Source organism: Agrilus planipennis, unplaced genomic scaffold (assembly GCF_000699045.2).
Source record: "Agrilus planipennis isolate EAB-ADULT unplaced genomic scaffold, Apla_2.0 scaffold78, whole genome shotgun sequence".
In the NCBI taxonomy this organism is placed as follows: domain Eukaryota; kingdom Metazoa; phylum Arthropoda; class Insecta; order Coleoptera; family Buprestidae; genus Agrilus; species Agrilus planipennis.
The window spans coordinates 62,274-80,732 of NW_020438928.1; the positions used below are offsets into that span (position 1 = coordinate 62,274).

The 18,459-nt window shown below is 29.4% G+C and overlaps 1 protein-coding gene across 4 annotated transcripts; it reads right to left on the minus strand.

Annotated features, from left to right (window-relative positions):
* Positions 1-477: 477 nt before the first annotated feature.
* On the minus strand, positions 478-17,592 carry LOC112903921 (aquaporin AQPcic-like). 4 transcript variants are annotated; one of them, XM_025974114.1, is made up of 7 exons: positions 17,502-17,592; positions 3,707-3,870; positions 2,971-3,114; positions 2,844-2,915; positions 2,375-2,512; positions 2,170-2,250; positions 478-718 (listed from the first exon to the last, which is right to left on the minus strand). In XM_025974114.1, the coding sequence occupies exons 1-7, from the start codon at positions 17,551-17,553 to the stop codon at positions 632-634; spliced, it is 738 nt and encodes a 245-aa protein (XP_025829899.1). In that variant the 5' UTR covers positions 17,554-17,592; the 3' UTR covers positions 478-631. The 4 variants fall into 4 exon arrangements, with proteins under 4 accessions (XP_025829899.1, XP_025829900.1, XP_025829898.1 ...); XM_025974115.1 differs by lacking the exon at positions 17,502-17,592 and adding an exon at positions 13,328-13,467; XM_025974113.1 differs by lacking the exon at positions 17,502-17,592 and adding an exon at positions 11,337-11,609.
* Between the last annotated feature and the right edge of the window lie 867 nt (positions 17,593-18,459).

The following is an 18,459-nucleotide window of genomic DNA, read 5'->3' on the forward strand; positions in this document are numbered from 1 at the left end:
AGTCTCTCAATTTTTCAGTTTTATTCATTCAGTCTCTCTGTGAGAGACTCGAATCTCTGAATTAACAATTTTATCGTTCGAGTCTCTCATACAGAGACTGTGAGAGATCCATAAAAACACCTAGGCAATAAATGAGAGACTGTGAAAGACTGTGAGAGACGCTCTCAAAGACGCTGAAAGACTCTAAGAGACTGGAGAGAGACTGAAAATTTTTATCTAGGTTGACAACAGCAACAAATTTTCCCTCATTAACTTGAGGTAGTTTATAGTGGGAAAAAATTAAAATGAATTTTCATATTAATAAACTCTTCGTAGTTTAAAAAATGAAATACCTATTACGTAACTATTCCGTTTGAAAATTTTTCTTTTACACCTAGGGCAGGAGAGGATTGTAAAAGAAATGTCTAGCCACATAAAAATAATATTTATTTACAATTTTTCATGTGGTACTCACTGTTAGTCATTTACTTCTCATAATAATAAAATACCTTTCTATTTTTAATGTAAAAAAATGTGTGGCTAATTTGTACATCTTTTCTATGGCACATTTCAGATCACATTTCAATTTAATAAAATTAACAATCTGATCCTTCTTATTAAGTTTAACAGTATCTATTTAAGAATGTTCCACTCATATTATAGGAATTGATTGGTAGAAGACAATTTTATAAAATCCAGAACCGAGAACAGCTCCTACAGTTGGACCCACCCAGTATATCTGTAACAGATTTAAAAATTAAATGATGATATGATGAATGAAATATTCTACATATGTTAATTAAGTAGTTGCCATTGTATCAATTTCCAATTGTACCTTTATATTTGTAGAACAGTGAAGGTGGATGTCTAAAGAGCATTCGAAACAATGTATGCGAGTAATAGTAATTCTGCGACAACTTTAAGATTAGTTGTAATTAATGTTAAACAGACACTTGGCTTAAGTCGTTTCTATTTTAATAGAATACAAATAACCATAAGAGTTTAAAAAACAGACAGACAGACACACGAGTGATCCTAGAAGAATTCCATTTTTCATTCGAACGTACGGAACCCTAACCCATGAACCAACATAACATAGTAGTTAAAAAGAACATGTTTATCACGTTATGTTCAGACCACAGACTTAAGTCGTTTCTATTTTAATAGAATACAAATAATCATAAGAGTTTAAAAAACGAACAGACAGACACACGAGTGATCCTAGAAGAATTCCATTTTTCATTCGAACATACGGAACCCTAATCCGTGAACCAACTTAACATCGTAGTTATTATAAAAAATACAGTGTAAACTCTATATAACGACACTTAAGGGACTGAACGTTTTTCGGTGTTATAAAGAGTGGTCGTTAAATGGAGAGAAATAAAAGATGTTATTTTACTATTCTATAATAATATGCATTTACCAATATAGTGCACACGAACATTATTATTCATACATTGCGTATAGCCGGTTATCTTCGTCTGATGTTTTTTGCTGCTCCAATATTTTAATTGTATTTTGTTACGTATCTTACACATATCTTGAGATACTGCTGGATCAATTGATTATATAAAAAGTTCTTGTTTGATGCTTGGTGGAGGGACAGGACAGTCTTCTTCAACAACGTACACAACTGCAGTTCTTATGTATTTCGGCAACTTAGAAAGTACTGCTCAATAATTTATAATGCCGCATTGTTATCGTTAAATAGAGTGAGCGGGACGCTATATAGAGCGTAATATTGTATAGAAAACAATGTAAACCAATCAGAGTCAAGCAATTTCGACGTTTTAAGGAGTTTGTCGTTAAATCGAGTGACGTTATAAAGAGTTCACACTGTATATATTTGAGACCCTTACAACAAGCCCTTTCATTGGATCACTGCCAGTTTGCAAAACTTTTTTTTAATTTCCTGTTAGCCTCCCAAAAATGAGCCCCCTGTTTATAATTAATTAATTTAATCGGTCCAGTAGATTCGGAGAAAATTGACTGTGACATACTGTCAGACAGACACACGAGTGATCCTATAAAGGTTTCATTTTTCATTCGGGCGTGCAAAACCCTTAAAAGGCAGTTATTTCGATACTATACAATAGACAAATCAAATTTTATTTATATGTGTAATGTATAATACACATAATTGCAATTTTCATGACTAAACTAATTATTATCTTATTTTGTACTTACCCAGTGATTACTCCAACTGTTGGTAAGTATGGCTGGAGCTAAACTTCTTGCTGAATTCATGCTTGCTCCCGTATATGGACCCTAAAGATTAATATAACTCTGTTACAAAATGGTTTTCATAAACAATATAATAAATAAATAGTTAATGTTTTATTTTTACAAACACCATAAAATATTATTATTATGTACGTATGCTTCTACCTACCGCGACCATTGACATAAGTGCAATAAACAATCCAAAACGAACAGGCGTAGAATCAGTATTTCTAGAATTTCTGTGATCCCAAACTGCTGCACATACCATCAAAAGAAGTGCAGTTATGACTACTTCCACAAATAAACCCTGTAAAACAAGATTACCTTAACGACGTCTTACTATTCCTAGATACAACATGCCAGATAAAGTGTATACTAATTTCAAAATTTTTTGTTTCAAATCATGTATACGCAAACCTTTATTTGAATCGAATTACCTAACATGTATACATATAGCAAAAGGTCGAGAATACATCATGACTAATTTTTTACCTTTTGAATAAGTCAAGACAGAGTGGAGGTTTCTTCAATAAAATTAATTTAGGACACGCGAGTAAAGGTAATTTTGAAATAAAAATTTATTTTAATTCGACTTCTAGGATACTTTTTCACATTAGATATTCAAATATATTTATTACCTGGTATACATTCAGTTTCGTATGAAGTTTTGTTATGCACAATTCGTTATGATAGTCACTGGGAGTCAGTACCTAAAATAACATTGATCGTAAGAGTTGTAAAGGGCTTACGTATCCTATTGCTTACCCATAATAAACCAAAACCCGCTAAGGCACCCAATGTTTGTCCAACCAAATACACTGGAAACAGCAGTATGTCTAATTTGCCCAAAATAACTGCTCCCAGAGATACTTGTGGATTAAGATGAGCCCCGGATATATGACCCACTGTCTAAAAATTATTAATAAGTTTGGTAAAATAAACTTAATCTAATAATGACATTGAGACTTTCAAACTTATAGAACGGAGATGGGTGAATTTCAAATAAACGATATGTAAAAAAAAAACATATGTCACCAAGATATGAGATTAAACACAACTTTGATTATTAAAAGCATTAAATTGCATTTATTTTGTAACTTGTTTAAGAAGATTGCTGAATTTTCCTATACCACGTCATATATTTTTGAAAAGACGATGGCCCTTTTTGATGATTGTATGTAATATTTTGCATTTTGCTGATATGTAAGAATACTGATGCATACTTTGGAAGGTTTTTCTTGTATTCATTATTTGCATGTATATATGCAGCTCAAGCATGTGAGTACAGTGAGTATTTTCCACCAGAGTCGAGTCAAACTGTACTATCAAGAGGACTAGAGAAAAAAGTGGAGATTAAATACATAACTTACTAAATGTACGACGCGAACCGCAATGAGAAGATAACGTAGCTTGACTTGATCATGATTGGAAACTAACGTGTCATTTTAGCAGTTTTAAATAGAACTGTGTTAAATGAGTCAAATCTCTTTGAAGCATTTACCTGAATCACAGTCATAACTGTTAGCCCAAAGTTTAGACCTGACCAGTGAGGTAACACGTCCATATCTACCATTCCTGTTGCACATCCCATACATCCTAAAAATATGAGCATAGCAGTTCCAACAACTTCAGCTAGGAATAGGACCAGTACACTAGGTTTTTCTTCTGAAAATTGAAAGACAAAAGTCTTTATTTTCGAGAAAAGTTTTAAAAAATGCCTGCCACTTTACTAAAGTACAGATACTAATTAGCCTAATTTGCCTTGTCTTAAATCTATTAGGGAAATATTATTTTGTGTTAATTGCGCTGACCAATTATTTTGAAACAATTTTGCAATGAGATCATAACGTAATGTTGTTTCAATCCTTTACATAGTATCGTATGTTTGGTTGTCTACGTAATAATGGTAATAACGTAGACACATGCGTTTTGAATTACTGATTCTCCGTATTTTTTGATAGTAGAAGGTTTAAATGAATGAATGAATTTGTCATATTTGCCCAGACATTCAACTTTTTGTATTGTTTGTTTTAACATTCATTAAAGGATTCCAATTTCATTATATTCATGTAGACATCCGCCTACGTTTGTATTTTAATTTTTGACAAATTATATTTAAAGAAAGGCTATGACAATTGCTTCGACGAGACGAGGGTAAACAAAAATTAATTAATTCTTGTTTACTCTTTGATAATGACGGTCTCGTCAAACAAATTGTAAGAGTATTTCTTTAAATATAATTTGTTGAAATTCGCTTTAATTAAATTTTTATTTAGTTATTTCATTTTCGAGGTCAAGTATATACAATAATTTTTGCTACTCAGATGTATAAATGTTAAGGCTAAAAAAATGAAACGGGAGAAAGATTTATAATTAATACAGTACTAAACAAACAAATTATTGTATTAAAAGCCATTAATTTAACTAAGGTTATATACGTAGATAGTTTACATTTTATTTAATGAAAAATATCATGGTCTAAAATGAATTTAGAAATTGAAGGAGAAAACATTCTAAATTAAATGCTTGAAACAATATTTCCTTTGAATTTTACGAAATCATGATTAGTAATAAGAATTCCTTCTTATTCTTTTTATCTGCCTTTATCTAAGTTAAGAAAAACTAGAATTTTTAGTTCAAAACAAAATGACACAGTACAAAAGATTCTATTCCAGAACCCAAACCCAACAGACTGAATGTCGACGACAGAAAATCCTGTAGGATTCCCACTAAATTCTTTTAAAAATTTGCATAACAGTGAAGGTAAGACTCCCAACTGTTATAAAGTAATTGTATACTTAATCCATTCGTCAATTTCATTTGGTAATAAATCATCTTAAGAAATGACTAGCTAATAGTAAACCCAATATGAAGATCATTTTGTAGTATCGCTTACTATGGAAACCCAATTAATGGATATGATTTACCAATATCAGTTAATGTCGAAATTGAAAGAAAAGATTTGCTAAATTAACATTGAGGAAAGAATCACAAAAATAACTAAGTATTTTATTTTATGTCAGTATCTGATAAGTTATTTGTGTTGCTGAGAAATATGCTATGAGTTATAACGTTACGGGCTTTAACTAGCAGCATTTGGCATAATTCATTATGTATTTAGAAGAAATATGGTTTTTTATATATTTCCAATATTACAAAATCGAAATCGTGGTACAGCAACAACTTTTGTCTGCAATTTTTTCCATTTTTGATAATTACAATAATATCAAGACGCCATTAGCAAAAAAATCATGTTTCTAAAATTTTTATCACGAGATAAAGCAACAAACTTTTATCAGATAAATAATTTTAATCTAACAGTTACAAGAAATTGAAGAGCCACTAAAGTTTTTTAATTGCTACTATTGATAAGATAGCTTTAAGAGAAAAAATGAGGAATTGTATCTGAAAATCAAACTGATTTGTCTCTAAAAAAAACTTGTGACAACAAAAATTGAAACCATGTAAAATTCCAAGTATATTTTTTGCTTTTTGTAATTAATTTTAAGTAGATAGAAAGAAACAGCGATTAATAAAATTAATAGGGGTAATTTGTAATTTTCATCTATCTGAACATTGTCTTTGTTACCTTGATGATCTTCTGTTGACAAATAATTTACCGGTGATTTGTTAACTCATATGTTTAATCATTTCAATTTTTGGAATATGCAAATATCCAAATGGGGCATCATTGTGGATATTTCTTACCAAGAAATTCATATACCTGTAGGTATACAGATTAAGCTAATAAACATACAGGGTTATATAGATAAACATTCCCATTGAATTTTGTCTTTGCCATTTGGTAATAATAGAACAATTTCTTTAAAATGTAATGTACACAATGTTATCCTCGGTGTCACTACAAATAAAGAAAAATGGTCAATTCCATCTAAAACTGAAATATGCATTTAAGGAAAAATGTGCGAAACTTAATCCATCTGAAGAAACCAATCTTTGGAAAAACAATATTGTTACGAGAACAATTAATATTTGTGGAAATTTGTTCAGACCTTTATCCTATTACCTGTATCGACTTTTATCGCATCTATTTTATAAACATACGAAAAACGGAGTGTATTATGTAATAAATAAATCAAATAAATGGCATTTAAGTATGACCTTTAGAATCATACTTCTTACACTATTTTTCTTACAAACTCTTAAGGATGTTTGGGAGGTACAATCGGAGACAAGAGTACATACAATTAGAAATTCGTGATTAATTAGGTTTTGCAGCATATCATGAGGTAAATAAATACTATCTATACTAAAAAAAAGTATACGGTTTGAGAGAAAATTTGTAATTTGACCGAAAACTTTGAATAAAATAAGAAATAACGAATAATATGGAAAATTTTTAACTGACTTTTGACAGTGAATATGCCTTGATTTCAACTTCGAAACAAAAAAATATTTAGTTTCAATCTCTATTAATAATGAGCGTAAAACTTTTTAATATGTTTAAATAATAATTAAAACTTTAAAATTGCATTTATTTCAGACAATTATAAATATTATCATTATATTATCAAGTAAAAACGAGATTTTCAGCTAATTTTTCATTTTTTCCTCGATAACCATTTAGTGAATTTGAATAACCTTACGCTAAAGTGATTCTCCAGAGTTCAAGTTACTTATTATAAAAGTTTGAAATTTCTGGTAGCTTTTTTTCTGTTAATAAAAATAAATTTAATCTGTTCGGTTAACGAATCTCCATAAAATGACGTGTAAAATTACAATTTTTTAAAATTTCAATAACTTTTTAACGGTTTAGTGAATCGATTTGTAATTTTTACAGAAGTTTTAGAATTGAATGAGGAACGTCCTTCTAAATTTTTATTTGTCTCGTAGCATTTTGACATACCTCCCAAACATCCTTAAATTAAATATTGTAGCTTGTCGCTAATCATTCATCTTCATAAATACTGTTATGTTAAATAATAAATTGACAATTAAAAAATAGCATTTCTACATTTCGTTTAAACTCAACTCAAACATAAACAACACCAACAAAAGTATCGGGCTCTCTGATTAGATAAAGCTAATAACGAGAGCTTCATTCAAAGTGTTATTTATTAGCCCCTCAATAAAGCTAATACAGCTTGCTAAAAGAACTGTGTTATTTAATTTACTTCTTATCTTAACTACTTAAAGCCACTTTAATTATCTTTTCATATCAAACATAAATATGATTTTAAAGATAACCCGATACTTTATGCCAGACATTAACCTATCATGTTAATTTCTCTTTTGCTAAAATACGTCAAAGATAACTCTTAAATAAATATTTCTAACATAAAAAATAATTCATAGAGTTCTAACGCAGGACAATCTAGACAAATGAAAAAGAACAAAAGGCAAATAAATCATCCTTAGTACACGTGTGCGAAATTATTAAGAGACTTTAATAGTCCTAACAACGTAAATCTACGTTGATAGTTCATTTAGAAAACGAATTTCCATGAGTTTTATTAGAATAGATTGTATAAATTTACATTTTTACATGCAGAAAATTCCTGATTCACTGATTCATCAACGCCCTAGCATCTATACAGCTGAAATTTTACACAGAGGTTACATTTATAATGTAAACAAGAAATAAGGAAGGATATTTCAAAATATAACCCCCAAAGGGATGAATAGGGGTACGGCTTGTTACAGCCACTACATCTAGTATAAATTATAACTTCCCCGTCTCTATCTTATGATGGATTTATTTACAGAAAATATTAAAAATTAATAGCACATTTCCACTTTGATTAATATATTTTCCCCCCAATCCTTTTTAAATTCTTAGTCCACTGATTGCGAATAATAATGCGTGTAATAATTAATCTAGCAGATATTGATTGCAAATTAATTAATTGTTGAAGTAATAATCTGCAATTTTGCTAAATATTAATTGCTACTGTTACAGGAACACAGAAAGGTAAATTACTCAAGGTAAACTAGTGGATATTTGTAATTAGTAAGTTGAACGCAGATAATAAAAATAATTATTTTCTTATTTTTATCATTTCATAGCGAACCTATTAATTTAAAAATCTTTATGCTGTTTTATGGTTAGACACCAATTTATAACCATATAGTATACTCCTTACTAAAAATGATAAAATTTATAGGTGCTCCAGATAAAATATTTTTTATTGCTTTTGAAGAAATTGCATCAAGCATTCGAGGAACTAAATGAGCATACATTTGCAATTCAGATATCTATAATCATCGACCGTGAAATATATCAATAAAGACGATAAAATATAATGAAATGATAAATCCTGTAATCTTCATAGGTTAACTGCTTGTTCCTTTAGAGTGTTATTGTTTCGTGATGATATTACGAAAGTTTTGATAACATAAATGAAAATTTAAAAATCAAAACATTCTGCGTTGTCAATAAAGCTTTTAAAATTGATATATACTTTGAATTAATCCTTTCTAATTGATGCGTAATGGTGATTTTTTCTTGACTGTATGACATCTTCAATAATAATCAACTACTAATTAAAATATTTGTGGAAGATTGAGTACTACGTCAAGATTGAAAATATATTAACCCTTGTAGTATATAAACTTTTTCAAATTTTACTTCAAAAATCTGCGGTGGTACTCTTTCTTTCCTTCAGCGCTTAATAAATATAGTTTACTGTTGTTCTGTTAGATTAAATTCTTGGATTATATTTTTAATCTCTTGTTTTTATTTCTCTGAACACGCAGTTTATCTAAATACCCAATATTTAAAACATACCTTTCCTCAAATAATAAAACTGTCTAGTTTAATCTTATTGAAAAGTGAAAGCGTTAGGAAAAAAATTAAAATAAAATTTATGTATAACTGCTTTATTTTAGAAGTCGACTGTTCATTTCTAAAAAATCTTGTTTTCCAAATGCAAAAAATATCACTGTCATCAGTAGGTTTCCTTAAAAGCTTTGCAAAAGTTATATAATTTCGATGAATTAAGTAACCATAAAAATAAAATGTACAAGAGAAAGATTTCTTAGAAAACCTGTCATACTCAAAAACCGTGTGCTTTTTGTTTCAGTTTAGTGGTAAAATTTAAAATAATTCTACGAATAAATAAAAAACGAGATAATTAACCGCAACAAATTTTACTGACCGAAACACGTCTTCTGCTTAACTTTTATTTGGACATTGTCAAAGCGAGACTACGAATATTAATCCTTTTAAATTATTTTGTTAGATCATAAATTTATTAATTAAAATGTGAATTACCTTTAGTATCATTATTACTCCTTTTTGATGCAGCACACAGTTTATCTAGTATACCAATCATCACTAAATTTAATAAAAGCTTTCGACCTTTGCCACTGCCTATTTACACTACAAAATTTTGCAGAGAACTAATAATGATCCGACAAAACTTGCTTACTTTACCTCGCCGATTAATCTTACACAGATGATAACAATAATTGAAAATTTTCGCTTTCACCGTAAGATAACAATTTTATAAACTACAACGACATAATCGCCTCTGCCATAAAAGCTTAATTATACCGTTAATTAAGGACTTATTAATACTGAATCGGGAAAAATGCTGATTCAACAAGTTTTATAAAACTTCTTACAGTTATGGGAATATTATTTATACATTTGTAAACTAGTTTCAATTTTCATAAAAGGTTTTATGTTAACTAACTCGTAACAATTGTGTCGTATCTATTTATTTCCTTTATAAGCACTATTCAATTCGTCCTCCTTGTATACAACAGCGAATTATCAGCTGAAAATTTAGAATGACGTTTTTATTGGCTCTAAACAATTTTAAAAATGCTGTAAATTTGAAGTTCTTTCCAGTTTTTCGACTTAATGAATGATTGAAATTACGAATACTTAGCTTTAAGGTTCAAATAATCTCTCGCTTATTCCACGCTTGTGCTAATCTCCAAACGAGTAATTTAAATTTTATTCTTGATCAAAAACTGCGCTATTACTAGAATTACATTTTTATGTATGTATTTTTAATAATTCATGCGTCCTTGAAAACCAAAAATACAAATGTATGTACACGATTTTTACTAGTTTGTTGAATTTTTATGACTAATTATATTTTATTTTCAGCCTATTTTCTGATTTTTATTTATTTANAGATATCTATAATCATCGACCGTGAAATATATCAATAAAGACGATAAAATATAATGAAATGATAAATCCTGTAATCTTCATAGGTTAACTGCTTGTTCCTTTAGAGTGTTATTGTTTCGTGATGATATTACGAAAGTTTTGATAACATAAATGAAAATTTAAAAATCAAAACATTCTGCGTTGTCAATAAAGCTTTTAAAATTGATATATACTTTGAATTAATCCTTTCTAATTGATGCGTAATGGTGATTTTTTCTTGACTGTATGACATCTTCAATAATAATCAACTACTAATTAAAATATTTGTGGAAGATTGAGTACTACGTCAAGATTGAAAATATATTAACCCTTGTAGTATATAAACTTTTTCAAATTTTACTTCAAAAATCTGCGGTGGTACTCTTTCTTTCCTTCAGCGCTTAATAAATATAGTTTACTGTTGTTCTGTTAGATTAAATTCTTGGATTATATTTTTAATCTCTTGTTTTTATTTCTCTGAACACGCAGTTTATCTAAATACCCAATATTTAAAACATACCTTTCCTCAAATAATAAAACTGTCTAGTTTAATCTTATTGAAAAGTGAAAGCGTTAGGAAAAAAATTAAAATAAAATTTATGTATAACTGCTTTATTTTAGAAGTCGACTGTTCATTTCTAAAAAATCTTGTTTTCCAAATGCAAAAAATATCACTGTCATCAGTAGGTTTCCTTAAAAGCTTTGCAAAAGTTATATAATTTCGATGAATTAAGTAACCATAAAAATAAAATGTACAAGAGAAAGATTTCTTAGAAAACCTGTCATACTCAAAAACCGTGTGCTTTTTGTTTCAGTTTAGTGGTAAAATTTAAAATAATTCTACGAATAAATAAAAAACGAGATAATTAACCGCAACAAATTTTACTGACCGAAACACGTCTTCTGCTTAACTTTTATTTGGACATTGTCAAAGCGAGACTACGAATATTAATCCTTTTAAATTATTTTGTTAGATCATAAATTTATTAATTAAAATGTGAATTACCTTTAGTATCATTATTACTCCTTTTTGATGCAGCACACAGTTTATCTAGTATACCAATCATCACTAAATTTAATAAAAGCTTTCGACCTTTGCCACTGCCTATTTACACTACAAAATTTTGCAGAGAACTAATAATGATCCGACAAAACTTGCTTACTTTACCTCGCCGATTAATCTTACACAGATGATAACAATAATTGAAAATTTTCGCTTTCACCGTAAGATAACAATTTTATAAACTACAACGACATAATCGCCTCTGCCATAAAAGCTTAATTATACCGTTAATTAAGGACTTATTAATACTGAATCGGGAAAAATACTGATTCAACAAGTTTTATAAAACTTCTTACAGTTATGGGAATATTATTTATACATTTGTAAACTAGTTTCAATTTTCATAAAAGGTTTTATGTTAACTAACTCGTAACAATTGTGTCGTATCTATTTATTTCCTTTATAAGCACTATTCAATTCGTCCTCCTTGTATACAACAGCGAATTATCAGCTGAAAATTTAGAATGACGTTTTTATTGGCTCTAAACAATTTTAAAAATGCTGTAAATTTGAAGTTCTTTCCAGTTTTTCGACTTAATGAATGATTAAAATTACGAAAACTTAGCTTTAAGGTTCAAATAATCTCTCGCTTATTCCACGCTTGTGCTAATCTCCAAATAAGTAATTTAAATTTTATTCTTGATCAAAAACTGCGCTATTACTAGAATTACATTTTTATGTATGTATTTTTAATAATTCATGCGTCCTTGAAAACCAAAAATACAAATGTATGTACACGATTTTTACTAGTTTGTTGAATTTTTATGACTAATTATATTTTATTTTCAGCCTATTTTCTGATTTTTATTAATTTACGAGATAGATTTGAANATAATAACCAAAACTTATAAATTGCTAAAAAATGTTAAAATAATTAAAGCTTCTATAAAGTTCGAGAACAAAAGCAATCACATTGGAAATTTTTAGAAGTAGGTACTTATACTTGTTAAGCATTAAGTATTTTCAAATAGATATATAATTTTAAGATAATTGTACGCATTATTTTTAATCTTGAAATAAATACGTATACATGCGTCATAATATAATAAATATACTCGAAATAACCCTACAACAGTTACGTTGAATAAATATTTCTTTTGATTATAGTTTTTCATCATATACATCATCAGTTTATAAATTATTTACACTAAGGAAACTTTTTACTTGATGGTCTATTTTTAAAATTTGTAGTTATTCCTAAACATAATGATTATTATTTCCAATAAGTAGCGACAATTTATTATTGCTTAACTTACTTAACAAATGTTTTTGAACCTTGCAAAATATTTACGTCTCATATCTCTTTCATTTGACCTTGTCCTTACTCTTGATTACAAATGTGTAAGTTTTTCCTAAAATATTCAAATTCTATCGGCAAAAATTTATGTTTTTGTGACTGCTTTTCACACATTATCCAATTAAATGAACTTTATAAAAAGATGTTACAAATTTTACTAATAAGTAATACAACAGACATATAAAGGAGGATTTCGTTGGTTTATAACTCAATAAAGATAATTTGCGGAAACAATAGTTTCTAACAATCATTTATTTTACTCTACTCAATACAATACTGTGTCAAAAGGTGTTTATGCGATTAAAATTATACGTTCACGATCAATTAATTTTATTTTTATAAGTACTAATAAATCATCAAAACCCCTTTTGTGTCGAAAATTGTTATTTTAGTTGATATAGGTTACTAGCTCAAGAACTAATCATACTTTTCTTCAGTATCATGCTCGGGCATTTATTAACATTCCTTGTTCCTCTTAAAGGATTCTTCATTGCTAAAGCATTGCCAAAGAACTTTGGCACCTCTTGATGAATACGACTCGGTTAGCTATTTATTACCTATGTACCTACACAATACACATGAAAAACGTAATAAACTATGTACCTATCTATTGAGCAATCAAAATCACACAACATACCTCTGCAGGTACATACTCCGAGATCTTCTTCTTCTTTAACAAACATGTGCGCTTTCAGAACAGTTGGTTGTTCAAAGAAAACATGAAAATTATTTTCTGCAGATAATATTGATGTTTGTACCTAAATATCCGTTATTGTATTTGAATGTAGCACATATTCGTTTTCACACATTCAAAGTTGTGTATTTTGGCAACTACTGTTTCAGCTGGCATGCGCCAAAAAGAATCAATATGATAAAAATAGACCTTCATTAAGGGACGTCTCGCGGATAGATATTATGTTTAATAATAAATCGAAAAGTGTATTTTCTACTTTATTAACACGGCTCGTGTAAACTGTAATCAAAATTGGTCAACTGTTTATCATTAAAAAAAAAAATTATATTTCGTTCTGTCACAAACATTTCAAACTACAAGTAACGGTCATATACAAATACCTACGAAAATAATCATTCTCGTAAGATAATAAAGACGCTATTCTGACAGATCCACGTAAGATAATTTTAATTTATTCTTCTAAAAAGGAATTCAGTAATTCGCCATGCTCCCCGAGATAAAAATGTTCAGTCCTTCAGAGTCTCTGAAAGCGAGACTCGAGTCTCCGCCTCTCTGGTGTCGCTGAGAGAGACACTCGAGAGACTGTCGAAAAAACTGTTTAGCGTCTCTGAGCGAGAGACTTGAGTCGCTCATTTCCTATCCAGTCTCTAAACGAGAGACTCAAATCTCTCAATAAATGGTGTCTCGATAGACATGGTTAAAAGTTCAACATATTTCAGAGATCCCAGTCTTTCTACGAGAGACTCGAGTCTCTCAATTTTTCAGTTTTATTTATTCAGTCTCTCTGTGAGAGACTCGAATCTCTGAATTAACAATTTTATCGTTCGAGTCTCTCATACAGAGACTGTGAGAGATCCATAAAAACACCTAGACAATAACTGAGAGACTGTGAAAGACTGTGAGAGACGCTCTCAGAGACGCTGAAAGACTCCGAGAGACTGGAGAGAGACTGAAAATATTTGTCTAGGGTCAACTGATTTCACTTTATATTAGCTGTGGTTTAGGAAATCTTTGTAAGTTTTCGGGCTTTTTGGTCGTCGTTCAGGGCTTTTTATTCTCAACGTTTTGTTGACACGCGTGGATGTCATTATCAGGAATTCTTTCTCTAAGGCGGTACGTTAAAGATAGAAGAATAAAAAGCTTTGACTAATGGCAAAAAATACAATTACAACGATATCAATTTGCGTTGTTTAGGAATTGAAGATTTTAGCAATTGAAGACATGACTCTGGTTTATTGCATTTTTTGAGTTGCGACTTTTTGCACAAATGAGCAAGTAGGTAGGTAGGTAAGTACAGTAGGTACCTACTTATAAAAGTTTGCAAACAATATTTTGATACATAAATATACCTACAATTAATTGAGGGTGATGATTAATTTTTGAACGGGTTCCTTATTTCAATGAGAAACAAGCAATTGTATTTTAACCAGGTAACGCTTTGGTACCTATTTGAATCTTCAGAATCTTTTTGTTCTTAATTTTACCTAAATCTGTATATAACAATGAATGTTTGTTTGTTTCTTTTTTCTTTCTTTTTTTTCGATAATATGCAGTCTCGCAAGGAAAAGTGTGATACCGGATATTACCGCTAATGTGTTATAAGTTTGTCAATGAGGAATAATTCTTGCTAATTATTGGTATCTAGCTAAGTGAAGTGCAATGTAACTGTAAGATACGAGCATGCAATGCGACATTGCGCCAGAGTGTGAACAAAATGCGTGGGCAATACAGACACAATAAAACGCCTCCGACTTCAAGTAAAGCTTCGAGCAAAGGTTATATAAATCAAAAAATAAATAAAATTGGAATTTACTAACGTACCATCACTACCGCATTGTGATATAACGATCTGTAACCACTGCCCTTTCAATTAAACAGTGACATAAAATTTTTAAACATAACACTTACATATTATCTTACAAACATATCTTAATTGAAGGCATGTGTGGATGCAAGTGTTATGTAACAAAATTGAAGTTTTGAGAAGAACACGTTTGTTCAGGCTATATCATCTACTTAATGATTCAAAATTAAATAGGTACATTGTGTGTCTCTAATGATTTACTTCTTCAAACGTGCATACCTGAATTTCCATACAAACCATAGGTGAAATTACCAATTCTTTCGTCTTAACCCCGTGTCTTATACAAACATTAACTAGAAATACGAAAAAAAGGGTACATTAAGTTACTGTGTCTTTGAAAATAAAGAAGCGCTCATTACTATTTGTATACTATCTTTATTAATATGTTTAAGTTTACATTAACTATTTTTATTGTAATAATGTGTAATTTATTCTTCTATTTGCATATAAATTGATTTATACAAATTGTATTCTGGGAGATACCATAAATATTACTATTTTGTTATGTGAACTGAGAACACTGGAATTTTAGAAAATGCTTGTAGGCAACACATATTACCGTCTTATTATAAGTTAGTTCGATTCCCTATTCAAACAAGTAGTTTTTTAAAATAATAAATGAAATTAATTTCTGATGAAATATTTTGCATTTTACTCAATATTTCAAATACAATTTAACGTTTATTCTAAAGAAGTAGGTCCCATTATTTTTGGAATAATAAAATTTATTTGTTTAAAAGTTTAACTTAAATAATAACTTTACCACCCCTTTTCACCACATTAGAGATATTATCCTTTCAAGTAATCACTCCTTAGTTCACCCCTAAAGTGCTCAATGAATATATATTCAAAAATTATATCTCTTGATTTATACATGTAAACTCCATAAGTTTCTATGCGTGATCCGTATTTTTTGAGGTACATCCGTGAGCTTTAGATTGATTTTCTTTTTCATAAATCAATCTTTAAATCAGTCAAAACGTATTTTGCTATAATCTACTTTTGAGTAGTATACTAAAAGGCTTCTTAGTCGTACTTTTAAAAAATATCATACTAACGTTTCTTTATGCAAAGAAATCACTTCTAATTGCACCCTTAAAGTATCCTTCGAATATTTTCAGCAAATTTCAAATATCTAGGTCCACCGATTTAGACTGCACATTGTCTACCGGTCAGTCAGTCATGGTACAGTTTTAAATAGGTATGGATTTCATTATTAATTGAGAATAAACTAATGGATTATTTCTTTTTTACGTACAATTACCACTTTAGTAAAAATATTGAATCCTTCTGTTAATAATATTATTCAAAGTCTCATTAGATCAAAAACCAACTGCGCTTTATTGATACGTGAATTTGACCACATTTTGGTCAGATTATTCACATTAGTAGTTAATATGTATCTCAACACTTCATCAATAATTTGTGTGTATGTTTTGCTATCACACATTGCAAATTGGTATTGATAACAAAAAGGAAATGATTTTCACTTCTTCCAATAATATCTTATCTCTTCAATATTATTTGGCCATTTTTTATTAACAACCAATTAAGTGCTTCGTATAAATGTGTGTTATTAAACCTTGATAAAAACTAATTAATTTGAAATTTACTTATTGTGGGTATCGGGAATCGATATCTATTTGTCGATAAATTTCCTAGTCATTATCATTACATTTCCAACAAAATAGAACTACAAAACCATTATTTCAACATTTTGCCGATGCATGTCGCTTGGCACCCCTTCTAGAGCTCGACGCGTCTGGACGCCGCCCGACCTGATCGTCCTCCAAAAAAGTCGGCACTGAACTTGATATACCCCGAGTTTCTTATGCAAGACATACACTCAAAATTTAGAGAATTTAATGAGGAAACCAGACAATTGGAATGTCATGAGATTCAAAGTATTAGAAAGTTAACAGATTAACTGCAACAATTTTTCTTGCATCTGAGAAATACACCACGTGACGCAACTATAAATATAATTTATAGAAATTACGATGTTCGTTGTAATATATTCCGAATTTGAAAGCGAAAGTAATATTTAAGTCAGAAAACATCAAAGACTGTTACGATTAAAATGTTAAATAATGAAATTTAATATTTAATTGTCATAAAATAGCTGTAAAAAAATATTTAAATATGTACTTAGGTACTGCTTGGATAAAACATGAAACCACGATAAGGGTGACTACAAAATTGATAGTCTTAAATCCTTATATCAACTGAATTTGCTACACTACACGTACTTACCCTCATTCTTTGACACAGTTGACAAAAAAGGGTTCTCAATTAACTTTAACATGTTTCTGTAATTTCCAATAATCAAAAATGATAACTTTTTTTATATTTTACCAATTCTAACAAGACGAGACTAACGCAGCTAAAAATATGCACGGACAATTTATGTATTTTTTCATTTTTATACGAAGTCAACAAAGAAATGTGTCAACACAGATTAGATTCTGGTTTGAAAAATCGTTGCGATAAATTTAGATAAGCAGTGGTTCAAATATCAAAAAGCCCCAGCGGGTATTACAATATTATATTTATAGAAACGCCTCCTGGATGGTGTTAATATATCTTAATGTTCACGTTTCAGAGTCGTACGCTGCAGAATATTGACATTACACAATGAATAACGTTTTTGTCGAACGACATTTAATTTCTTTCTGTAGATTTCAAGTTTTAAGAGTAATGCAGATGTCTGTTAAGCAGGGATTCTTTTGATATATTTATGGATAAACATTAGTTTTTCAAGGCAAGCTCGGTGGCGGAACTGTTACGAAATTTGCAAAGGAAAGTTAAAAAAATATAATTGTTTAATTATTAAACGGCTGATTGTCATCAGGGATTGTTGGCATACAAGTTTCCTATCACATTGGAAACAGAGTGCTGTTATTTTACCAATATAAATAGGGGATGTATTGTATATTCCTAAAGGCACAATATTCGCAATAATTTCAGTCTACTTGGAAAAAAATTACAAACTAAACAACTTTTGTCTATTTAAAACAACCGCATTTAATGGCCATTCTATGCTTTATTATAAAAGAAAAAGAGATAATAATTGTTTCAATTGTTATAAATCTAGAAAAATTGCACACGAAAATTGATTTGATTGCAGTAATATTTATCTGTAACTTCCTTGAAAATCAAGGGGTTGTTTGCAAGTTTTCATAGCCTCATTAATTTCACATGTTCACGAGAG

Coding starts and splice junctions, on each gene's coding strand:
- LOC112903921 (XM_025974113.1), bottom strand. CDS start 11,397: ATGATTGGTATACTAGATAAACTGTGTGCTGCATCAAAAAGGAGTAAT. Junction 2,513..2,843: donor CGAAACTGAATGTATACCAG/GTAATAAATATA, acceptor CTTGTTTTACAG/GGTTTATTTGTGGAAGTAGT. Junction 719..2,169: donor ACAGTTGGAGTAATCACTGG/GTAAGTACAAAA, acceptor AATCTGTTACAG/ATATACTGGGTGGGTCCAAC.